The following is a 22,921-nucleotide window of genomic DNA, read 5'->3' on the forward strand; positions in this document are numbered from 1 at the left end:
TCTCGGCGGCCGCGGCTAGCTATATATCGACCGATCGACCTTCCTTCAGTCTACGTGTGGCAACACACTTCCACTCAGTCTACAACCAAAACAATACTAGAGGGTCATCCACCATCCCACACAAGGATTGCCCCCCATCTTGATCTGCCATCGAGTTAAATAGATGCACTCCTTGCCTTATGAACTTTTGAAGATAATCATTGACGAGGTGCCGAATCACCAGGACCTGCTCCGGATTCGACTGGTGAACACAACATTCCGTGCACTAGCCACACCACGCGTATTCCGCTGGTTTCGCGTCTGCGGCACCGCACAGAATGCTAGTGCAATCAACGAGATTGCACGACATGAAACGCTAGCGGGATGTATTCAAGGGATCGTGTTTCCGGTAGATCATTCAAAGAGTGAGTTTCAGTTGACTCTGCTACGATTAGAAATAGACTTGATGGATTCTGCAAGTGAGCCGGGATTGGCAGTGCGACATAGAGCACGTCACTGCAGCATTTACCTGTCTCCACAGTCTCACGGCACTCAAGATGTTGTCGTTGTCATTTCCCGCATGCAACGCGCACAGTCCATCGACCGATCAATGGGCCATCCTCTCTACGATCCTAGGCCAACATCCATTACCTCGTCTCACTTTCCTCTCGATCCGCAACCTGACTCCGTTCCATGACCCGATGTTTGATGTCCCTGCCTTCCGGGATCTCTTCGTTTCGCTGGCCCATCTGTCTATATCACTTCATCATGGACGCTCGCCGCAACGTCGTTTTCAAGACTCTTTTGTCGAGTTCTGGCAGCATGCGGTGCAGCATCAAGTCCTCAACACCCTCGCATCTCACCCCCAATCCCTTACGGAGTTCTCACTGCACAGTGACATAGATGTTGGCATCGTCGCCAAAATCGATTTTTCAGACCTACATTTCCCCGCACTCACATTTATTTCGTTAACTGGGATCTTATTTAACGAGGAAACCCACGTCGAGGACTTCATCGTGCGACATAAGCGCACCCTCCGAACACTGTCCCTCCAATCTTGCAACATCGCGATCCACGATCCCATACAAGGACCACCTCGCTTTTGGTCGCAAATATATACTCGATTTGCGGATGTCTTGGAGGAACTGATGTGGCGTCCCATCCTCATCGGCAGATACGCGCAGCTGGACCCAGAGACCGGATATTCGTATCTCGTCCAGGGTCGTGTGAGGGACGAAGACGCAGAGGCTTTGAAGTTATTAGTCGCCCGGGTTACATCAAGGTCCGGGTAATTTGTCCATTACAGGAAACCATGGTACATTGGCGCTGTTCACCATGTTCGGTGCACCTTGTCCAGAGGAAATATATCGACTGCCTGCCTTCTGCGCAACGTCTACTGGATGATTTTATGCAATGTTAGCAACCTACTTACAGAGAGGCTCCGAGAGCACCTAACACGCATCGAATGAGTGCGATCTCGTCCGATAACGAACATGAGTATCGAGTTCTCTCGTAGCACCTAAGTATTCTTCGTGTCACCGAAAACAAATACATCTACTTCTCTACAGAAAAGTCCTGTGGTTTACGACATTGCAGCGGCTGAAGCACTTCTCATTGTAGAGATTTCTCGTCGTATAGGACGATGTGGTCCACTATCTTCCGTATGAGGTCATGTGGGCCGAGGCTGCGGGCTGTTGCGGGAGGTTGTGACCGGAAGCCTCCCTTTGTCGATGTGTGACAACGCACTTACACTTCATCTATAACGATCCAAGCCATCCACTTACAGAATAACTATCGCCAGGCGAATTTATGGATTCCTTGCCTTATGAACTTCTCGAAATCATTGTCGACGAGCTATCGCTATTTCATCGCAGTGACCTGCTTCGTATCCGAGCAGTGAACAAGACATTCTGTGCACTGGCCACGCCACGCGTGTTTGCATGTCTCCACACTACAGGTACCGCCAAGGATGCTATCGCGATCTGGAGAGTAGTGCGACGCACACCGTTAGCAGAATGCGTCAAATCATTCTTTTTTTTGGCGATCAACGTAGACAGTGAGTTCTGTTTTACACTTTTGCTAGCAGTGAGGGTTCTTACCGGCTCGATGTGCTTTCTGGAAGATTGGAGCCAGTTATACAGACTCAAGTATTTGGCGATAGCGTTTTACTGTCTTCACCGTCTTACGGCCCTGGAGAGCTTGAAGTTGGCATTCTACGGGTGCAATGCGCACGATGGTCCCGATACGCAGTCGCAAGTACAACGGACCATTCTTTCCACAATATTAAGACAACCACCCTTGCCTCGTCTCAAAAAACTCCACATTGTGAATATGGCTCCGTTCCATGACCCGATGTTTGACCTCCCTTCCTTCCGGAATCTCTTCATTTCGCTGGAGTCTCTGTGTATCATGACTCATCATGGACGCTCGCCACAACGTCGTTTTCGAGACTCTTTTGTCAAGTTCTGGCAGCACGCTATCCAGCGTCAAGTCTTCAACACCCTCGCATCTCACCCGCAATCTCTCACGCAGCTCATACTTCACAGTGACATAGATGTTGGCATTGTCACCACGATCGATTTTTCGCAGTTGTACTTCCCAGCGCTTAGGCGTGTGTCGCTGAATGGGTTCTTGTTCAATGAGGAGACCCACGTCGAGGAATTCATCGTGGGCCAAAGGCACACGCTCCGGAAGCTAAGCGTCAGTAATTGCAACATCGCGATTCACGATCCAATCCATGGGCCACCTCGCTTCTGGTCACAAATATACACTCGCTTTGCGGATGCGCTGGAGGGATTGGCGAATGGAATTCACGATACCATTTTTCGTAACAGATACGCGGAGCTAAACCTCCAGAGTGGATATTCATATGATGTCGTTGCACTTATCAGGGACGAGGATGAAGAGGCTCTGACGATGTTCAACGCTCGGATTGCATCGACATCTAAACACGTTTCCCTTCATACTCATCGCACGTAGATAATCCTCTGATGCGCAATAAATACTTGGACTTGCGTCCGGCTCGACTTTGTCGAAGCGCGCCTGAATCTTCCAGTCATCGACCATGAGCAAACCACAAAAAACTCAAAACACACTCATCGCCTCCCGCCCGCCTCGTCCAACACGCGCCTCGCCAGCAGCACGTACTCCGCCCCCGCCCCCGCCTCCGCGGCCTCCGCGGCGCCCTCGCTCTCCGCCATGCGCTCCCAGTGCGCGAGCCCGCCGTCGACGAGCGTGAGCGCCTCCTCCGCGCTGTGCTCCTCGACCCAGCGCACGTACTCCGCCTCCTGCCACCCGTGCAGCCGGTGCGGGAGCGCGATCGGCGAGCGCACGAGGATGTGGTGCAGCACGATGAGCGGCGGGAGGCCTGCCGTGTGTGCGCGCGAGGCGAGCGACGCGTTGTCTAGGAACAGGAGAGGCCTGGCAAGGACGTCGACGTGGTGAGCGCTCGCGCGCGGTGACGAGAAAGAGGAGGGGAAGGGGAAGAGACGGACCGCATGGCGCGCAGCGCGCGGTAGTCCTCGCCGATGACGTCGAGGCTGCCGCCGCGCTTGCTCTGCGGGCTCTCGAGCATGAACGCGCTCAGCGCGAACTCGAGCTCGGTCATGTCGCTCGTGAGCTGCAGCTTCCCGCTCTCGTTGAGCGGCTTCGCGATCGAGACGTGCAGCACGAACGTCTTGATCACGTGCGTCACTATCGCGATCACCCTGAGGCACGTTAGAGTCTCGTGCGGAGCGCGACAGGCGGCGGGGCTCACCAGTCGCGGCCGGCGGGGCCGACGTTGAAGCGGGCGAGGATCTCGGCCTTGACGAACGTCAGCTTCTCCGCGAGCTCCTTCACGTACGCGCTCGCCCCGCCCATCCCGCCCGACATCGGGTCCACGTCCGCCGCAAAGTCGATCTTGTGCAGCTTCGCGATGATCGCGCTCAGCTCGCGTCGCACCACGCCCAACAGCGGCTCCACGATCCGCCCAAACGCGTCCCCCAAGTCCTGCGTCGTCGTGCCCGCGCCCACTCTCATCAGCGCGCGCGCACACACACACACAGAGCAAAGGGGGCAAAGGGAGACGCACCTTGACCGCCGGCCGCAGGACCTCGTACACCGCCTCCGGGTACTCCTCCTCCAGCTTTTCCACGCGCACCCAGACGTGGTACAGGAACGTCGCCGCCGCCGCGTTCCCGATCTGCGCCGCCGTCGCCGCCGGGCCCGCGAGCGCGGTCGCCGAGCGGTCGCGCACGACCATCGCGTCCGCGCGCGCGAGCGCCATCTCGAGCGCGCCGCGCACGTGCTGCTGCGCGAGCGCGCGCACGAGCAGCGGGTCGAACTTGGCCGCGTCGAGCTCGTTCGCGAGCGCGCGCGCGAAGGCGACGCCGTCGGCCGCGGTTGGGGGCGTGCGTGCGCCGCCGTGGAAGGCGTGCCCGACGGACTCGGTGAGGCGTGCGGAGGCGCGGGAGAGGTAGAGGGATTCGAAGGTGCCGAGGGCGTGGAGGACGAGGATGGTTTCGGGGCTGGTGCGGTCGGGATAGATTAGGTGATTTGCGGCATAGCCGGTGGAGCAGTGAGGTGGAATTTACCTCTGATAGGTCGAGGTATAGACCGTGTCGGTGTGCACCGCGATGCTGGAGAAGAAGTCGTGAAAGAGGCGCAGCAGGCGGGGGTAACCCGTGCTGAGCGTCTGTTGCAAAAACGTCGACGCTGCCACGCCCAGATCAGCCTCTTCTTCTTTCTGTCCTTTCTGTCCGAAACAGGAAGAAAGACAAAGATCCATCCAAGAAAAGGACACGCACTTTTCGCGCCGTCGCGGCACTGCTTCTCGAGCGTCTGGCCCAGGGATCCCCAGAACGTCGAGCTAGGCTTGTCTTCGAGGAGCTGCGGGCGGATGCCGACGGGACAAAGCGACGCGCATATGGGGGAACCGAAGTGTAAGTTCAAGGCGGATCACGGCGATAGGATCTATGAGTCGTCACCTTCATCGCCTCGTCGAGGAACATGGCCTGGGATACAGGGTCCTTTTTGCGCTTCAACACTTTCTCCAGAGTGTAGACCTGATTATGGAGCGCCGCGGGAACGGAGGTTTTTCTTAGAGTGTATGGGAAGTAGGAGGTGGATTAGGTTGGTTACCTTGATGCAAGCGCTGGTGAGGTCTTCAATCAATGAGGTCAGCCGGGCCCATAGTGCGTTGGTCCACTGCGGGGCCGTGAGGTTCGTCGGCTCCATGCGCACGCGCGACTTGTATGCGAGGGAAGACGGTGCCGATTCTGTATGTGGTCGTCAATCCACAGGCCCCGCACCAAAATAGACAAAAAAAAGAAAGAGGCAGGAATAGAAATGGAAACGGCAACAAGTATAGCACGGGGGCTAAAGATACCTTTGGATATGAGCTCCTTGGAGATGCGCGACACGTCGAACGCGGACCGGATGCGGCTCTCGACGGCGTCTGTCAGATCGGAAACGAGGTTCTGCACGAGCTGTGGGAGCACGCGGAGGTTGTGTGCGGTCTGGAGGGACGACGCGAGCAGAGATTGGTTCTACCCGGCAGTCCGGCGAGGCTTCAGATCTGTGTGTGGAAGGGAGAACGAAGGGGGCGCACGATTTCGGTGAGGCCGGTGAGGACCATGGATTCCATGTCGGCGGTGACCCTGGCGCGCGAGGAGTCGATGAAGGGGATGTGGGCTGCGACTGGGCGCACCTCACGCAAGGATATGCGTCTGCTGTGCGGAGGGAGGTCTTGTGCGGGAGGGTCATTCGACGCGTCTGATGTCGCACCACTCTGCGAGCCCTCTAGGAGATCGGCTGAAAGGAGGACGGGTCAAGTAAAAGAGGCGGTTTTGATGAAGTAGGGCTCACAGAGCTCGGTGACGCTGAGCGCGGCCTGTGCTAGCGTGCGCTCTTTTTCACCTTCGAGGTCGAGTGCGGGAGTAGCGCTGCGTCGGCCGCCGTCGAGGGAGGGTCGACCCGTCTTCGTCTCCGAGGCCGTGCCCCGCTCGGGGGCGGTCTCGAGTCCGTCGCCGAGGTCGGCCATCTGGGCCTGCAGCCTCTTCGCGAGCATGACGAAGCGCGAGGTGCGGCGGAGGGCGTCGGAGACCTGCTGTAGGCGCTGAAGGCGGGTCACGTTCGCCTGGAGCGCCTGGTACGGGTCGCGTATTTTAGATCGGAGCCTGCGCGGGCGTGAGGGTAAGCAGATCAAGTGCAGAGCGGGTGGGCACACTTTGCGAGGGACGTATCGAGGTCGTCGAGGCCGGATCGGACAGAGCCGAGGGAGTGCTCGAGATCGCCGACGCCGGCGGCCTGGACGAGCAGGCCCTCATGGTGTGTGGTGACCTAGCGCTATGACTTTGAGCGGGGACGCGACGCGACGGGAAAGGGCGGGGGGGGACGTGCATACCACGTTCTTGATCTGCTTGTCGACGTCGTCGATGCCGTAGTTGAGCTTGGCGATGGCGACGGAGATGTCCTCCCTGGCGGGCTCGAGGGCGGACGGCTTTGCGGATGCGGCGGCGGACGGGGGCGGGGGATAGGGCTCGCCGGCGAGGACGGCGTTGGCGTAGTCGTTCGCGTCGAAGTCGGGGGAGGCGAAGACGGGGTAATCTGGGGCAGGTATACCAGACATGACGTTGAGGCGTTGGGACGGCGGTGGTCGGGGCACGTGCGGGGACCGTCGCTGCGGCAAGCGATGCAACTGCACCGTCGCTGCTGACTCAGCGAGGGGGCTTGGCTCGCGACCGCGATATTCGGTCCCCGTCCAATCTCTCCTTCGCTCGCTCACTCCAAGTGCTCGCAAGACTTGGCCCGCATTCCCCTTCGTCCGCCTCTGCAATGCCAGAAACACATTGATTTATTCTCGATAATCGCAGCCCGCACCCTCGAAGCTCTGGTAGTCTCTCTTCTTCTCTAATTCCCCGTCCGACGCCATGATCATTCTCGACCCAGAGGATGATCAACTCCCCAAACTCGCAGTCGACGCCGCCGCCATCCCCACCCGCCGCACGGCCGATCACTTTCCCCAACAAATCCCCTCTCGCCCCCGCAGCCCCGTTCTCCCCGACTATGAAACATCCGAAGCCCAGCAGCAAATATTCCAAAAGCTACGAGGCAAAAGTCGAAAGAGCTCAAAGTTCTGTCGGGGCGTCCTCTACGCCATCATCCTCTACGTCGGCCTCTTTGTCGTCGTGGGCCTCCCCCTGATCTTCCTCGTGAGTAACCCCGTCGCCCTCTACCGCTTCGCTTTTTGGCCTCAACACACTCGCACTCTCACAGCAGATATGGCGGCGCCCGCAACGCCATCCAATCCCCCCCTTTGAACGCCCCCCTCCGCCAAATATGGTCTCCCAAGTCGAACTCTTCATCCCTCTATCCGAAGGTGAGGAGGCAGCGTGCAACTCGTGGAATTCCGAATACTCTTCTCCGGGCTCCCGGAGGTACGCACTCATCCGTCCCCCATTTGATATGATGAAATCGCTCAGGGCCCTTTTGCCGCAGTTTGCAATTCGCCCTCCCGGTCGATAAACCCATCATCATCCACTCCAACGTCTCCACCGACCGCGCTACCCTCCCCGGCTTCTCCGGCCACTTACATGTCGACGTCAACCGCGACAGAAACGTCTCCGACGCCCTCGTCGCCGTCACCGTCCACTACTCGACCTACGACCTCTTCAGAGAGACCCACGTGTGTCTCATGAAAAGCGACAACCGAACCGCCGTCTCGCTCTACGTGCGTGCTTCCCCTCCCACATTCTCCGCCCACGCGACCTCAGCTTACCCGCTCCCGCTCCACCTAGGTACCCGAGTCCATGGAAGCTTCCGACGCGTTATCGTTCAACATCACCCTTTTGTTGCCCCATGTCGCTTCGCCCCGGCCACTACGCCTCGACCGCCTCTCGACGAGCCTTCCTTACTTCAACCAATCCTTCGGGCACCTAGAGACCGTCCGTTTCAAGAAAGTGCTCATTGAGGGCGCTTCGTCCAAAGTCACTTTTGATGTGAGTCGTCGTCTTGGCTTGCGCCCTCCTTCCTTCCTTCCCTTTCGTCCCTGCCTTCTGCCTTCCTGCCTGCCGGCTCAGACTTCCATGCAGTATATCAAGGCGAACAAGCTTTTGGTGAAGACAACAGAACAAGAGGTTTCAGGTACGTTCAATATATCCGATACGCTGACGTTGGACACCATCAATGGGTAAGCTTTTCCTCCTCCCTCGTACACTCCCACGCGCTCACGGCCCCGGGCCCTCATAGCCCCATCTACGCCAACATCACGCTCAAGAACTGCGGACGTGCCGACAAGCCTACCTTCATGTCTCTCGACACGGGCAACGGGTACGCATCCTTCCCTCCCCCTTATCCAGCGGCGAAGATCGGCATTGACCGGTCCTCCTGACCCTACGCAGGCCGATCACCGCGAACATCTCCCTTCTCGTGAGCGAGAAATATCAGCTCTTCCCCCCCGTCGCGGTCGAGTTCCACCCGAACTTCATCACCAAGGCGCGCACCTTCAACGCCCCGATGGCGCTCGCCATCGCGCACACCGGCCGCGCCTCGCGCTTCTTCCTCTCCGCGCAGAACTCGCAGGCGCCGGTGGACGTCGCGCTTGACGCGCTCTACGCTGGCACGTTCGACCTGCAGGCCAAGTCCGACGCCGTGCACGTGCGCACGAGCCCCGCCGCGGGCGCGCTCGGGGCGGAGAAGCTCGCGGTGGTATACGACCACGAGACGCACAGCCGGATATTGGGGTGGGTCGGGCGCGGCGAGCGCCCTGCGATGAACGACCGGAAGAAGGAAGGCCATGTGGAGGTCATGTCGTCGCTGAGCCCCGTCACGCTCCACGTCAACGAGTCGGCCTGACGCGCGCCCGCGTCCCACGAACGCCGCCGCCGCCGTCCCCCACTGACTCACTCATTCACTGACTCATCCATTCACATGCGCGCGGCTTGTTGTATCATAGTGTATACTGGGGGGATTCGGCCGCGCGCACTTCAACACTCGCACTCGCAACTCACATGCACGCACCTGCACTCACGCACTCACGCATTACTCTCACACTTTCGGGATCGGGAGATCATCTGCATCGCCCCGCCGCAGCCGCAGCAACTCGCTATCGGCCGGACTGGGGTCGTGTTCCGCTTTGTTTACTTATATGCGTCCTCGTCGTCCTCGTCGTGATCAACGCGATCGATCGACGACCGGGGACGCGACGCTCTTTTACTATCCTATTTGGCTGCGTACATACGGATGGGCAGGCACGACTGGGCCGCCCGACGTTGAATTTGGGTTACTTACATCACACTCTGCTATTTCTAGCTAGCTAGCTACTTACTGTTGCACGGACTACTAGGTTTGTCTCGAATCGCAAATATACATATCGCTCGCTCGCTCACTCGCTCGTGTGGATTGTGGACTCTGTCCGTCTGATTCGGTCCATCGTGTACCCGCCCTCGTCACGCTAATCGAAAAGTAACTTACACAGATATCGAACATGCGCGACGTGCATGTGGGGATCGCAAACGCGACTCTCTACTACTACCGAGTACGTATGATGCGTACACTGCCATGAAATAAAGAAATATGGAGATAAGAGATGGCCGAGGGCGAGCGGGGAGCTGCGGTGAGCGACGTCGGTGTGCACCGCAGGTTTTGGTAGGTAACCGCCGCAGCGTTGCGGTCTCGCTCGGCCCCGTGATCAGTCGGTCGCGGCGCATCGGTCGACGGACAGGTTCGCGGGGTTCCCCCACCAGTTCGGGAAGTCCACCGCGTTGCCGCTCGCGCCGAAGACGGCGAAGCTCTGTGTGTGGGACGAGGGTGAGTGTGAGTGGGGATGCGTGAGGGGCCGGGAGGGGAGAGGGGTTGGGACGCACGAGGATGAACATGATGATCTGGCTCCCGCCGTCGAGCGCGGCGGACGTGATGTAGTTGTACTGCGAATAGGACGGCGCGTCAGTTCGCTCGCTCGCTCGACGGGGAGATGGAGCAGCTGGACAGCGAGACGCACCTTCTTGAACCACCCGGGACGTCTCCTGCGCGCCCACTGCTGGGACGCGAGGCCGATCACGAGGCACGACCACCACATCCCGTTGACCGAGTACGGCAGGTAGCCGATGTAGAGCAGGATGATGGGCGTGTTGATGTACTTCGCTGCGCGCGCGACGAACGAGTCCTTGCGCGCGAAGCGGTGCACGAGCCAGAACGGGATGGGCATGAACAGGCCGAGGAAGATCGCGAAGGGGACGAGCCAGTACGGCTTGCCGTACGTGAAGAGCTCCTTACCGAGCGCGCCCATGGCCACGGAGCTCGAGTTGTACTGCTGGATGATCCATCCGGACCACTGGAAGAAGGTGAGAAGGTGAGATGGAGGCAGCGTGGACGGTGCGGGGGAGAGGACATACTATACGGGTGCCGACGGGATCTATCAGGACTTCACGGTTGTTCGTGACGATGGACTTCATCACTGTGCCACATGGTGTTGGCAGCTGCTCTCACCAACATCAGACAGGACGATGAACTTACTTGTGTAGTTGAAGATCGACCCGACGATCGAGCCCGCCATTTGGAAAGCGAACGTCCATCTTGGAGGAACCTTTGTATACTGCCCGAGCTTCAGATCTATGAATTATCTTCATCAGCAATTCCTTCCCACGGAATGCGGATGGAGAGAGAAGGTACCTTGGAGCAGGTATAATGTCTGGAACGAGGTGCTGTTTCCGTAGAGGTTGGCATACATGACGGGGCTAGACGCGACGAGTAAGCCCAGAGGTCGACTCCTGCTCTCATAAGATGTCACTTACATCGGTTGTCCGGGATGGATAAAAGCAGCGATGATCTGGATGGCGTACTTGATCGAGAGGTTGAACCCGGTGGTAGCACTGACTATCGGAGAGGTGAGAAGTGCATCGTGATATGGGTCGCGAAAGACGCACTGAAGCCGAGGGCAACGGCGATGATGGCACTGAGGAGAGTGAAGAAAATGATACTCCACGCGGGCATGAGCACAGTACCGTTGCCAGTGGCATACTACAATGAACGGTCAACGTTTGGAGGCAGACGGGAGTCAGAGAATGAGACCCACACTACACCCAATGCCGACGGCGAGCGAGCCGATGAAGAGAATGAGATACCACCATTGCGGTACTTCGGGGTATTTCTGCATGACTATAAAGTACATCACGAGATTAGTTCTCATGCGACGGAAGGAAAGCAAGGACGGGCCTCACCTTTGTAATGAGGATCATCGATTTCCAAATCGGTTTTCAAGAACCGTGTGCCTCCCAGTGCTGTGTATAATCTCATCAATTAGGTGTTGCGAGCAGTCGATAATGAGACCGACCTCTTTTCAGGTCCGACCAGTACCAAAGCACGACGTGAACGATTGCAGCTCCCAAGGAGAGGTTATACACCAGTTGCGAGATCGTGTAACTGGTGGTATATCTCGGCAGGCCGATTTCGGCCAACTTCGATGGGTCCAGCCTATGATCTGATGTCAAAACGGCACTCTGGTTGTATGTGCCGCCGTCGTCTCCAAAGAGGGAGGTTGACATGAAGACCAGGTTCCGGCCGTTGAACGTATTCGCGTAGTAACACGCTGTCAGGATAATGTAACCCAAAGCCATCCCAACTAGAAGCTCAAGTCAGCATTGCGAGCATACTGAACATGCAATGTGCAAGCGCGTACTGTAAGAGTTGATCTCTGCGTTAGGAACAGCTATCGGTGAGAAATTGATCGGGAAGCACGCCTCATGATGTACGCACGAGTTTGCCAAGGCCAGACAAGCGGGTTCCCCTGGGTTATAAGGGTCCACGATGTGCTGAAAGAGAGCAAGCCAATACCCTCGTTACTGGATCCTGCACCGAATAGATTGCGAATAAAAGTAGAGCGCCCGTTGCTGATGAGGCAGATCACCGATATCGCGCTCATGAGGGGGAAAGGATATTGAGGGATCCTGGTATACAAGTGGCGAGAATGAATAATAGCGGCTTAAAACGGAACGTCAAAGCTTACCATTCCCATAGGAAGATCGCTGTGAACTGTCAATGGAAAGAGCATGAGAGAAACCCGAAAAACAAGAGTAGCCTCAATACATACCACGATCCAGAAATACCGCCTGAAGGATGGGTGAGCCTAGATCCCACATGCATAAAACAGCTACTAACCTTTTCTTGTGATTGAGCATGCCCTCGAAATGCAGACTCTGAAGCAAGTTGACGACGGAGATGTAAAGCGGGTAGAAAGCACTGCGCAGTTTTCGTCACATTCCTGCAGACAGAGGACAACGGTGCAAACTCACTAGGTTGGGTACACCAGCAGGTTTCGCACTTTCGACGACAATGATTAGCACGATCTAAGATATCCGAGAGAAATCGCAACACACGTAGTCCCGCGATACCGTAGCCTATCATCTGAGTAGCAAAGATCTGGAAAATAGCAACGGCGGGGTTCAGACGTATGTCGTAAAAAAGATCTGAAACCCAAAGGTCAGATGAAGACATGCATATGGTACCAAGAAAACATTTACCCAACGCAGCAATGATTTCCATTGCTACAGCCACATTCGAAGCGGTGGAAGCCATCATGACGATCGCCGTATGTTCTGCACACGAAGGACATTAGAACACGGGGTGTCAAAGAATCCGAAATCGCCGACCTTTGATGTTGAACGGGCCTGGATTGAGATACCGCCATCGGCCATGACTTGGGATGACCGCTACATAGAGGAAATCGGAAAAAGAATCGACATGCGAGGATGCTTCACTCACCATGCATCGCGGTTCCAAGTACATACGCGATGATCAGACTGAAGAGCTGGGACACGGTAGCATTCTGCGGCTTGAACGTGTAGATTGTGCCCAGGACCTAGTATACACCGGATAAATAGGCTGACATGTGCGAAGAATGCCAGATGCGTACCGCACTGAAAGCGCTGAGACCGATACCGAGAAACACACTCCGAAATGTAAGGACGGGAAGACTCGGGTCGTCTTCTGTCGAGATGATCTGGAGATACCCCAGTCAGAGGGTCAAGGAGACGCTGTGCGACGTGGCCGGAACTCACCTCCACTGCGACATCTTCCGCTTTGTCAATCACCTTGTCTGGTACTGCATCCGTATCCTTTTCTGTAGCGCTTGTTGTCTCCTCGTCGACGTAGACATCTGTGATGGCTTTCTTCTCCAAGGAAGAGCCCTTGGAGCCCGTCCTCCTGAGCTCGGGAGTCGCGTCTGTTGTCACAGCAGACATGCGGTCGAGAGGGCGAAAGGGGAAGTTGCCCGTGAAATGGAAGATTGCTCGCGAGACCGTTTTAAGGCCCGTTATTCAAAGACCTGGAGAAACCTCCTGATAATGGGTTCTTGGAGCCCTTATCTTTCGGTACGAGAATGATTGTGATGTCAGAACATTGGCTGGCGCCGATAAGTCGCAAATGACAGCAAATGACTAGCGCCTAGGTGCTGAGCTAAAATAAAATGCGTAAATCAACCGTCGATCTGCTGCTATAGTTTTTCAATTCGTTGGGTGATTCAATCTCGACGATAAAGAATTTTTGTTGATAATGCACCAAGAAAAGCGACAGTCGGACATCGTGCCTGGAAATCAAAGCCAATCGGTTCGATAGAGATTGCCTTTCAGTTAGCTGAAGACATTTGAGCCTGTGGGACATTGGAAAGACACGCCGGAGCCGTTGGAAGTGAATACCGCTGCAATGAGAGCCAGGACAAGCAGCCTCCGACAGGCAAGACTTTGACGTTATCTAATCTCGGGCAGGATAAAAAAACCCAACGATCGAATCAACCCCGCAGCGGGCCTGAACGGGCCCTGGGAGGCACTGAGATCTGAGACAGATCTGAGGCTATCTGAGGTCTCCCCACGCCCTCCCACGCCGCGGCGGACGTTGACCGGTCCAAAATCGTTGGGCACCGTAGAATACCCTAGAGTACTCTTAGAGTCTCGAGTTCAGCGCTCCCAACCCTTCCCAACCTTGATGCACCTATGCGATGCAGCTGTGCCGATTCACATCAGGAGGCCGATTTAACGGGATGGACTTTGGATGATGATAGGGGAAGCTACTGGGAAGCTGAGCGGTGAAATCGGGCCGCTGCCCACGAAGGATCCTCAGCAGATTCGATGCGTAGCATCCTGTGGAAGTGCATGGCGATGTCGACTATGTGCAGAGCTGTGTCTACTAATACTTATACAGAACCCATCAAAGAGGTGAGATGGTGAAAGCCATTGTAATCGTCTGAACAGATCATGCATTATCATGGTGTGTGCTTCGTTTGATCCCAGTTCCGGACGTAAAATGTGACAGAAAAATAGAAGACCTTTTTCTTACGTACACTACCTTGGCAAAAGCCACGTGGCTACGCAACACCCAACTCAAGCTCAAGGCGGACGGACTTGACACGCTTCGATTTCGCCGTCGTTTGCCGTTGTGACTCATAGCGACCATTGATATTCGGATATTGACTTTTGATAGCAGTGTCAGACGGTTGTAGGCATAGATTTCACTCAACAGAGGTTAAGAGCAGCTGTGCAGCACTTTTTTTTGGCTTCACTTGAAGTCCTGGTGACTTCCAGATCTATGTCGAAATCGACCTCTTCATCGTATCCTCACTCGATAGTGCGTCGCTGAGCACCAAGGGTCCTATGGATATCATGTCTTGAGGCAAGTGAACTGCCGCTTTATAAATTGGAAAGCGGTGGCTGCATGAAGGCACGATACCAAAGAGAGCGCCTGTGAACCATCAATTCCTCATCGTGACGTTTAACGCTCATCACTCCTCCTGTCGCATATGTGTCGGTTCGTGCCGTATACCGAGTGATTCTGAATGACGCTGACATGGCAGATGGCCTCCCTGGATTTGTGTGTATGCATCAGCATTTTGTGTCGAGCTCAAGATGACGAGCACCGGCGATTGCGTGATTCAGGCCAATTTTCATCCTATAAGACGCCTTAGGCTGCCTCCCCACAATGCATCCTCGTCCACTGTCCCAGGGACATTTTCAAAGGCTGCTCTACCGTACTCTTGATAAAATCACGCCCAACTGACATGGCAAATTCTCCACACGGCGGCGTTCTCAAAGTCAGTTTTCGTCCGTAATGGGACTGCTCGCCGAGCGGCGCCCTCATATGCTTTTCAGGACCTCTTGGCCAGGGACGAGCACATTCAGCAGGAGCTCCGAGACGAAGCGCCTCTCCTTCATGACATCGTGTTAACCGAGGTATGCCAATGACCAATTTCGGCTTCGCCTTCACGGATCTGAATCTCGACCGGGCAGCGTCAACTCTGCGATCTCGAACTGATCATCAATGGCGGGTTCAGTCCCCTGGAGGGCTTCATGAACGAGGCGGATTATACCAGGTACCCGTCATCTTTTCTGACGTCCTCACACCGAGTAACCTTGCTCGGCCATCAGTGTCGTCGAATCGCTACGACTCGTCGATGGCACCCTCTTTCCCATGCCCATCACATTGGATGTCTCGCGGGAAGACATCGATCGACTATCATTAAAGTCCGGAGCGCGAGTTGCTCTACGGGATCCTCGGGACGATGAAGCACTTGCCATCATCACCGGTGAGAACCGTGTCTTCAACGCGTAAAGCACATCTCTTACAGGTCCTCCAGTCGAGGACATCTATATCCCTGACCGGGTCAAGGAAGCCGTTAACGTCATGGGCGCGGACGACCCGGCACATCCCTCGGTCGCCTATCTGCGCAACAGAGTGAAAGAGTACTACATCGGCGGCAAGCTCCAGGCCATCCAAGCACCAACATATTTCGACTACGTCGCTCTCCGCTGTGAGTTTTATAGAACAGGGTACCTGTATGCGCCGATTCTGACGACGCACTGTGCTCAGACACCCCCGCCGAGCTCCGTGCACACTTCAAAAAGCTCGCGTGGCGCAAGGTCGTCGCCTTCCAGACCCGCAACCCCATGCACCGTGCGCACCGCGAGCTGACCGTCCGCGCCGCGCGCCAACGACAAGCCAACGTCCTCATCCACCCCGTCGTCGGCATGACAAAGCCCGGCGACGTCGACCACTACACCCGCGTGCGCGTCTACGAGGCCATCATGGCCAAGTACCCGAACGGCATGGGCCACCTCGCGCTCCTCCCGCTCGCGATGCGCATGGCCGGCCCCCGCGAGGCCGTCTGGCACGCGATCATCCGCAAAAACTTCGGCGCGACGCACTTCATCGTCGGGCGCGACCACGCCGGGCCCGGGAAGAACTCGCAGGGGAAGGACTTTTACGGCCCGTACGACGCGCAGGAGCTCGTCGCGACGTACCGCGACGAGCTGCACATCGAGATGGTGCCGTTCCAGATGATGACGTACCTGCCCTCGTCGGACGAGTACCAGCCGGTGGACGAGGTGCCGAAGGGCGTGCAGACCCTGGATATCTCTGGCACCGAGCTCCGTCGGCGCCTGAAAACGGGCGCGGCCATTCCTGACTGGTTCAGCTACGAGTGAGTTCGTCGACGAGTCGCTGTGCCGACGCTTCCTGACCCGCTCGTCCAGCGCCGTCGTGAAGACTCTGCGAGAGAGCTATCCGCCACGGCAACAGCAGGGCTTCGTGATCTTCCTCACCGGTCTGTACAACTCGGGGAAGGACACGATCGCCAAAGCCCTCCAGACCGTCTTCAACGAGCAAGGCGGCCGCAGCGTCTCCTTGCTGCTGGGCGACACCGTCCGCCACGAGCTGTCACCCGGTGCGTGCATATCCTCCGTTGTCCGTGCCCCCCAAACATGTTCCGCTGACTCTGCCGCCCGCACCCAGACCTGGGCTTCTCCCGGGAGGACCGGTACAAGCACATCCAGCGCATCTCGTTCGTCGCGGCCGAGCTCGCGCGCGCAGGCGCCGCGGTCATCGCCGCGCCCATCGCGCCGCATCAAGAAGGGCGCGACGTCGCGCGCGACACGGTGCTGCACTCTGGCGGGCCGGGCGGGAACTTTTTCACGATCCACGTCGCGACGCCGCTCGCGCACTGCGAGCGGACGGACCGGCGGGGCGTGTACGCCAAGGCGCGGGCGGGCGAGATCAAGGGGTTCCCGGGCGTCGACGACGAGTTCGAGGCGCCGGTCAGGGCCGATCTGACCGTCGACACGACGCAGCAGAATATCCCGGAGATCGTTCACAGTGAGTCTCTCTCTTTGCGGTGCGGACCGTGGCGGGCGCTCATCGGTGCGTTGCGTTTTCAGGTATCGTGCTGTTGCTGGAGACCAACGGCCTGCTGTAAGATCTTCTTGCTGTTTGTTCACCTCGTCTGTCGTGTTTTGTCCCACCGTCCGTTGCGCATGTATCTCCTTATATATACACACTATGATAGAAGCTGGATAGAGGATCATTCTACGCCGTACGAGTTGAGGACGATTTAGCAGCCGATGCACGATGCCCTGCTCCCGATAGCCTTACGAGGCTACGGACCGTCGCTCAGTATCGGAACATCGAACGGGCCAGTGGCCAGCATGCGTGGCACGGGAGTACTTACCACAGGTATCTATGCACGTGAAGTAATCTGGTTGGCACGCGGGCGCGTCGGGGAAGGCGTTGCAGCAGACGATGCAGTAGCGCGCGCATTGCTAAACAGAGCAAGAACGGAAAGAGAGCCGGGCAGGTCCGTCGTCAGCGAGGGGAGGCGTGGGTGGTCTTTTGGGGAGAGGACTGGAGGCTTACCGAGCCGGAAGGCGGGGTGGAGCATTCGTCGGCGCTTTGGGCGGCTGTGAGGGAGGGGAGGAGGGAGAGGGAGAGGGAGAGGGAGAGGGCTGCGAGGAGGGTGCAGGTGAGGCGCATGGCGGCTGGTGGGATGGGAGCGAGGGAGGGCGGATCTGTAGTGTGGTTTATATGCGCCTGCGTAGGCGATGCGAGGCCGTGCGCGCTTAACGCGCTCGACGGCGAGGCATGTTGGAGATGTTGATCAGTCGCTCGTGAGCGCCGTGGTGCAGTTTATGGGATGTCGGTTGCTCGAGTGGAGAAGCCCAGGAGAAGCTGGAACGATGGCGGCGAAACGACAGGCCTGCGGGGTGTCTGTCTCGAGCCGCCGTCCTCGATTTCTGTCCCTGGACAGCCGTGCTAGAGAAGCGGTGCGTTGTGCAGACATGACGATGCGTTGTAAGAAGGGCGAATCTTGGTCAAAAGGCACTAGCCGAGGGGAAAGGCGAGCGCGCGCTACCGTCACCTGAGATTGCGCGTGAAGCCTACGTTGACGCTGGGGGCCATGGAGCCAGATAGCATCGAGCCAGCCGCGTCTATGGAACGCACCTGCGATGCTCGACTGGCGCTTGGAGGAGATGTGCTGGAATGCACGGACGGGCATCTCGGCGACGGGACCCACCGGGGCGCAGAGCAGAGTAGTACGTACTGCGGTCGCAGGAGAGTCGCACGGTCACGTGATGGATGGGACCACGTCTGCAGCGCCAGCGCACTGCGGCCGCAACCACACTCTCACTCCAGCACTTCAACGCGACCCACCGCTCGTCGCCCAGGTCTTTCGCCCGTCAAAGGTTCATCGCTCTCCGGACACCCGTCGCGTCTGCCACAATGGCCGCAGATCTTCAGGTCCGCTCCTGTCCCTCCTGCCCTGTCCACGCACCCGCACGCTGACCCGCCGGACGGTCCCTCGCCCTGCAGAGAAGGCACCACGAGCTCGAAGGTGCCGCGGACCCGTTCCCCTCGCTCTACGAGTCCCCCCCGGTCCCCTCCAAGCCTGCCGCCCCCGTCGCTCAACCCGTCGACACCGCCTCCCACGACGCCTTCCCCACCCTCGCCCCCTCCTCCGCCTCCGCCAACAAGCCTGCCGCACTCGCGTGGGGCAGCCCCGTCGGCCCCCGCATCAAGCCCGCGACCGTGCATCCTAACCAGGTCACCGAGTCCTTCACCCTCTCCTCCATCGACCTCTCCACCTCCGGCAAGGACGGCAAACCGGCCACCCTCGGCGAGATCATGAAGCAGGTCATGACAAAGTTCAAGGTCAAGATCGAGGCATCCACCAACCAGAAGACTCGCCAGACCACCTTCCACCTCAAGGCAGACTCGCACAAGGATCTCGAGAAAGGAAAGAGGTCCCTCCTTTCCCTCCTCAGCCCCACCGTGAGTCCCCCCCCCTCCCCTCCCCCTTTCCGTCCACCGCACCAAACATCTTTCTTCCCGCCCCTAGGTCTCTCTGGTCGTAAATGCCCCGACCTCGACCATCGCGTTCATCATCGGCGTCAAAGGTGACCGTGTCCTCCTACCGCCATGGGGTCTCGTGCTCATCCACCCCATCCCATCCCAGGTGCTACGCTCAAGCAGATCCGTGACCAGACCAACGTCAGGGTAGACATCCCCCCCAAGGATTCTCTCTCGGCCCCCAACGGAAACGGTCACCCCAACGGCTCCCCCCGCGGCACCACTCCCATCCCCGACGACGAAGAGGAAGAGCCCACCATCCCGATCACCATCACCGGCCCCCAGCCCTTCGCGTTGGAGGCCCAAGACCTCATCAAGGACATCGTTGCCTCTAAGGCTGCAAAAAAGACCTTGCGCGTCCGCGACATCCCCTCTCACATCGTCCCATTCATCAAGGCCCGCCGCTCCGTCTTCGTTGACGCAGCCCAGGGACGCGACGTGCAGCTCACCTTCAGCAGCGCCGACCGCGAGTTCACCGCGGTCGGCGATCGCGACGCCGTCCTTCGTGTCATCGACGCTGTCAAGGCTACCGTCGACGCGTTCTCCTCCGGCCTCACTCCCATCAAGATCACGCTCCCCAAGCGCCAGCACCGCCTGCTCGTCGGCAAGGCCATCGACGAGATCATGGCGTCGAGCAAGTGCTCCGTCATCGTGCCCCAGCCCGAGGAGTCCAGTGAGGAAGTCACCGTCTGGGGCAAGGACGAGGACGTTGCGGGCGGCCTTTCGGCCGTCATGGCCAAGGCGAATTCGCAGTACATTCACGAGTTCCCTCTCCCCGGACCCGCCGCGCTCTCCAAGCAGCTCCTCACCTACATGACCGTCACTGGCTACCCTGAGACCCTCGCCGCCGCCCACCCTGGCGTGTCGGTCTTCACGCCCAGCCCGGCCATGCGGGAGCGCGCGAGCGTGCTCAACATCGAGATCATCGGCGAGAAGCCCATCGTGGATGGCGCCGTGCGCCAAGTCTCGACGTTGATCGGCAAGCTCATCGGCGCCACCAGGGATGTCCCTGTCGACTGGCTCGTGCACAGGATCGTTCAGGCCAAGCACGCCAGGAAGTACGCGCGCCTTCCTCCCTCGCAGACAGTTTATTGACTTTCAATTTGGGCGATAGGATCAACCAGTTCTACGAGAACCACAACGTGCTCCTCTTCTTCCCTCCCGAGGCCGCCGAGCAGTCGTCCGTCCTCCTGGTGTACGACCCGACCTCGCCCTCCGCGTCCCCGTCCCCCGTCGAAAAGGCGAAGCACATCGACGACGTCGAGAAGGAGCTGCTCCAGTTTGCCAAGGACGCTGCGGACGTCAAGAGCGCGACCATCACCGTCGAGAAGAAATGGCACAGCGCCGTCATCGGCCAGGGCGGAACCACTCTCAACGCGTGCGCCCGTTTTTTTTTTTCTCATGGGTATCGCTCCTGCGAATTGACGGTGGATTTGCAGCATCATCGGCGACGAGAACGGCCTCTCCATCAAGATCGGTGCCGAGGTTGGGGACGCGTCCACCGAGGACGTCGTCCTCGTCCGCGGCGCCAGCAGCGAAGTCGACCGCGCCGTCAAGGAGATCCAAGAGATTGTCGAGAACGCGAAGAACGACCTGATTCTCAGCGGCTACGTACGTCCCCCTGCCCATCTTGTGTCTCGCCGCGCACCGAATCGCGTTCACAGTCCGTCGAGTTTGAGATCGACCGCGAGTTCGTCGGCAGGGTTGTCGGCTCGCAGGGCGCGGGCGTGAACAAGCTCCGCGACCAGCTCGGCGTCAAGGTCGACTTCTCGGACGAGGTCGAGGAGAAGCAGCAGGACAGCTGGAAGAAGAAGAACAAGACTGTCACGCATTCCAAGTCCAAGGTCACCATCGTCGGGCGCAAGGAGAACGTCGAGGAGGCCAAGCGGCGGATCCTGACTCAGGTCGAGAGGCTGGTGCGTCACGGTCGTCGACGTTGGCGTGCTGCGCGCGTTGCTGATCGTTCTACCCAGGCGGACGAGACGTCCGAGGTGCTCAAGATCGCGAGCCAGTATCACTCCGGTCTCATTGGCGAGAAGGGCAAATACGTCTTGCGGTTGGAGGAGAAGTACTCCGTCAAGATCACTTTCCCGCGCGAGTCGGCTGATAACGGCGAGGGCCGGACTCGCGAGCACCTCAAGGCCGACGAGGTCCTCGTCAAGGGCGGCCGCAAGGGCGTCGCGGGCGCCAAGTCGGAGCTGCTCGACGTAAGAATACCCACCCCTCGCTTGTGAGCCCGACACGCTCACCACCCAGACTCATGTCCTTCTTCCCAGGCCGTCGAATTTGAGAAGGAATCCAACAACGTCATCAAGTTCACCGTCCCCGCGCGCGCGATCCCCCGCATCCTCGGCAAGGGCGGCGCCACGATCAACGAGATCAAGGACGAGACCGGCGCGCAGATCGACCTCGACAAGACGACGCCCGACGCCGAGAGCGCGCAGATCACCTGCCACGGGACGAAGAAGGCCGTCGCCGCCGCCAAGGCCGCCATCCAGGCGATCGCGGACCAGGTCGGCGAAGAGACGACCGTCGTGGTCACCGTCGAGAACAGGTTCCACCGCGCGCTCATCGGCGCGGGCGGTCAGGTGCTCAAGGACCTCATCAGCCGCTGCGGTGGTCCCTCCGACACACGGGCGCAGGCGGGCTTGGTCCGGTTGTGAGTGTCCATCATCGCCCTTTGTCTCGCGACGCGCGCTCAGCGTCTCGTTCGCTCGTTTAGCCCGCGGTCGGGCGATGAGCCCAAGGACGAGGTGCGCCTGCGCGGCGACCCGAAGGTCGTCGCCAAGCTCGAGGCCGAGCTCGAGAAGGCCGTCAGCGAGCTGCGCGACCGCGTCGTGCTCGCCGTCGACATCCCCGCGCCGCAGCACCGCGCGCTCATCGGCCGCGGCGGGCAGAACCTGACCGAGTTCCAGACCAAGTTCGCCGTGCAGGTGCAGTACCCCGGCTCGCGCTCGTACGGCCAGGCGGGCCCCCCGGAGAACGCGGACGCGCTCGCCGCCGTCGCGCCCGAGAACGTCGTCAAGGTGTCCGGCGCGCGCGCCGCCGTCGAGGCGGCCATCGAGAACCTCAAGGTGCGTTTCTGCCGTGCTCGCGCCCGTGCTCGCGCTCACGCCCGTCCGCTGCAGTCCCAGATCAAGGCGCCCGCGCCCGAGGCGCTCGTCGAAACCGTGGCCGTGCCCCTCAAGTACCACCACGCGGTCACGCAGCAGGGCAACCTCTTCCGCACCCTGCGCACGTACGGCGTCCAGGTCGAGCAGTCGGCCCACCCCCAAAAATCCGCCGTCCCGGTCCGCCCCGAGCCCGACACCGACGCCGACACCACCGCCCCTGCCGCACCGTCCACGCGCATCGACGACGCCGACGACGAACCTGCCGCTGCCGCCGCCGGCGCAGCGGGCGCGCAGTGGGAGGTCGTGCTGAACTACCAGGACGCGGAGGAGGGCGAGTCCACGTGGACGCTCAAGGCGCGCGACCGCGCCGCGCTCGAGCGCGCGCAGCAGGCGATCGACGACGCGCTCGCGCGCGCGCGCGGGATGAGCCACGTCGGCTTCCTCACGCTGCCGGACCGCACGAGCTTCCCGCGCATCGTCGGCGCGAAGGGCTCGAACATCGCGCGCCTGCACGGCGAGACGGGCGCGGACATCACCGTCGGGCGCGAAAACAACACGATCGTCATCATGGGTGCGTCTCTCTCGCTTGTTCTTTCCACCTCGTCGCGTGCTTGTTGGCGCGGGTGCTGATCGGGTCGGCGATGCATCGCAGGTTCGGAGTCGTCGATCGTGGCGGCCAAGGACGC

At 59.0% G+C, this 22,921-nt stretch overlaps 9 protein-coding genes across 9 annotated transcripts; 6 read left to right on the top strand and 3 right to left on the bottom strand.

Annotated features, from left to right (window-relative positions):
• Positions 1 to 163: 163 nt before the first annotated feature.
• Positions 164 to 1,271, top strand: HETIRDRAFT_427592 (uncharacterized protein; the record flags this gene model as incomplete). The annotated part of the gene is made up of 3 exons (XM_009549005.1): positions 164 to 404; positions 435 to 458; positions 778 to 1,271. 3 exons carry the CDS (start codon positions 164 to 166, stop codon positions 1,269 to 1,271), a joined length of 759 nt encoding a protein of 252 aa, XP_009547300.1.
• Positions 1,272 to 1,740: 469 nt separating this feature from the next.
• Positions 1,741 to 6,593, bottom strand: HETIRDRAFT_476235 (uncharacterized protein). The gene is made up of 14 exons (XM_009549006.1): positions 6,365 to 6,593; positions 6,188 to 6,300; positions 5,827 to 6,137; positions 5,570 to 5,772; positions 5,348 to 5,507; positions 5,101 to 5,237; positions 4,947 to 5,024; positions 4,767 to 4,848; positions 4,554 to 4,674; positions 4,052 to 4,487; positions 3,737 to 3,969; positions 3,474 to 3,686; positions 2,102 to 3,399; positions 1,741 to 2,035 (listed from the first exon to the last, which is right to left on the bottom strand). Exons 1-13 carry the CDS (start codon positions 6,587 to 6,589, stop codon positions 3,075 to 3,077), a joined length of 2,637 nt encoding a protein of 878 aa, XP_009547301.1. The 5' UTR covers positions 6,590 to 6,593; the 3' UTR covers positions 1,741 to 2,035; positions 2,102 to 3,074.
• On the top strand, positions 1,789 to 2,958 carry HETIRDRAFT_418567 (uncharacterized protein; the record flags this gene model as incomplete). Its single annotated transcript, XM_009549007.1, has 2 exons — positions 1,789 to 2,035; positions 2,063 to 2,958. The coding sequence occupies 2 exons, from the start codon at positions 1,789 to 1,791 to the stop codon at positions 2,956 to 2,958; spliced, it is 1,143 nt and encodes a 380-aa protein (XP_009547302.1).
• Positions 6,594 to 6,890: 297 nt separating the features above from the next.
• On the top strand, positions 6,891 to 10,233 carry HETIRDRAFT_459332 (uncharacterized protein; the record flags this gene model as incomplete). The annotated part of the gene is made up of 9 exons (XM_009549008.1): positions 6,891 to 7,172; positions 7,237 to 7,397; positions 7,459 to 7,690; positions 7,758 to 7,958; positions 8,052 to 8,149; positions 8,209 to 8,289; positions 8,361 to 9,751; positions 9,825 to 9,884; positions 9,959 to 10,233. 7 exons carry the CDS (start codon positions 6,891 to 6,893, stop codon positions 8,812 to 8,814), a joined length of 1,509 nt encoding a protein of 502 aa, XP_009547303.1. The 3' UTR covers positions 8,815 to 9,751; positions 9,825 to 9,884; positions 9,959 to 10,233.
• HETIRDRAFT_61667 (oligopeptide transporter) lies at positions 8,641 to 13,196 on the bottom strand (the record flags this gene model as incomplete). The annotated part of the gene is made up of 23 exons (XM_009548668.1): positions 8,641 to 9,751; positions 9,825 to 9,884; positions 9,959 to 10,291; positions 10,353 to 10,414; positions 10,474 to 10,569; positions 10,630 to 10,694; positions 10,752 to 10,833; positions 10,884 to 10,977; positions 11,033 to 11,115; positions 11,178 to 11,237; positions 11,291 to 11,578; positions 11,636 to 11,650; positions 11,713 to 11,903; positions 11,963 to 11,988; positions 12,047 to 12,065; positions 12,115 to 12,195; positions 12,249 to 12,276; positions 12,333 to 12,422; positions 12,477 to 12,551; positions 12,606 to 12,665; positions 12,718 to 12,814; positions 12,869 to 12,955; positions 13,014 to 13,196. 23 exons carry the CDS (start codon positions 13,194 to 13,196, stop codon positions 9,650 to 9,652), a joined length of 2,277 nt encoding a protein of 758 aa, XP_009546963.1. The 3' UTR covers positions 8,641 to 9,649.
• Positions 8,970 to 9,278, top strand: HETIRDRAFT_319676 (uncharacterized protein; the record flags this gene model as incomplete). The annotated part of the gene is made up of 1 exon (XM_009549009.1): positions 8,970 to 9,278. The coding sequence occupies one exon, from the start codon at positions 8,970 to 8,972 to the stop codon at positions 9,276 to 9,278; it is 309 nt and encodes a 102-aa protein (XP_009547304.1).
• A 1,797-nt stretch (positions 13,197 to 14,993) lies between the features above and the next one.
• Positions 14,994 to 17,194, top strand: HETIRDRAFT_154851 (uncharacterized protein; the record flags this gene model as incomplete). The annotated part of the gene is made up of 9 exons (XM_009549010.1): positions 14,994 to 15,037; positions 15,096 to 15,176; positions 15,234 to 15,316; positions 15,372 to 15,529; positions 15,581 to 15,754; positions 15,814 to 16,423; positions 16,476 to 16,666; positions 16,735 to 17,094; positions 17,157 to 17,194. Exons 1-9 carry the CDS (start codon positions 15,005 to 15,007, stop codon positions 17,192 to 17,194), a joined length of 1,728 nt encoding a protein of 575 aa, XP_009547305.1. The 5' UTR covers positions 14,994 to 15,004.
• A 53-nt stretch (positions 17,195 to 17,247) lies between these two features.
• Positions 17,248 to 17,833, bottom strand: HETIRDRAFT_459335 (uncharacterized protein). Its single transcript, XM_009549011.1, has 3 exons — positions 17,632 to 17,833; positions 17,447 to 17,537; positions 17,248 to 17,374 (listed from the first exon to the last, which is right to left on the bottom strand). The coding sequence occupies exons 1-3, from the start codon at positions 17,746 to 17,748 to the stop codon at positions 17,367 to 17,369; spliced, it is 216 nt and encodes a 71-aa protein (XP_009547306.1). The 5' UTR covers positions 17,749 to 17,833; the 3' UTR covers positions 17,248 to 17,366.
• Positions 17,834 to 18,585: 752 nt separating this feature from the next.
• HETIRDRAFT_319546 (uncharacterized protein) lies at positions 18,586 to 22,865 on the top strand (the record flags this gene model as incomplete). The annotated part of the gene is made up of 9 exons (XM_009549012.1): positions 18,586 to 19,044; positions 19,112 to 19,169; positions 19,229 to 20,180; positions 20,237 to 20,500; positions 20,562 to 20,733; positions 20,787 to 21,038; positions 21,096 to 21,329; positions 21,399 to 21,781; positions 21,845 to 22,865. Coding segments are annotated over 9 exons (3,795 nt in total), but the record flags the coding sequence as incomplete, so codon positions are not given.
• Positions 22,866 to 22,921: the final 56 nt, after the last annotated feature.

This window comes from Heterobasidion irregulare (genome assembly GCF_000320585.1).
Source record: "Heterobasidion irregulare TC 32-1 unplaced genomic scaffold scaffold_06, whole genome shotgun sequence".
NCBI lineage: Eukaryota > Fungi > Basidiomycota > Agaricomycetes > Russulales > Bondarzewiaceae > Heterobasidion > Heterobasidion irregulare.

Excerpts from the sequence above, each read along its gene's own strand:
- HETIRDRAFT_459335 (XM_009549011.1), bottom strand. The coding sequence starts at position 17,748 with ATGCGCCTCACCTGCACCCTCCTCGCAGCCCTCTCCCTCTCCCTCTCC. Across the intron at positions 17,538-17,631 it reads CCACCCCGCCTTCCGGCTCG|CAATGCGCGCGCTACTGCAT; the intron begins GTAAGCCTCCAG and ends TGCTCTGTTTAG.
- HETIRDRAFT_476235 (XM_009549006.1), bottom strand. The coding sequence starts at position 6,589 with ATGTCTGGTATACCTGCCCCAGATTACCCCGTCTTCGCCTCCCCCGAC. Across the intron at positions 4,849-4,946 it reads TCCTCGACGAGGCGATGAAG|CTCCTCGAAGACAAGCCTAG; the intron begins GTGACGACTCAT and ends ATCCGCCCGCAG. Across the intron at positions 4,488-4,553 it reads TATACCTCGACCTATCAGAG|CCCCGAAACCATCCTCGTCC; the intron begins GTAAATTCCACC and ends CGACCGCACCAG.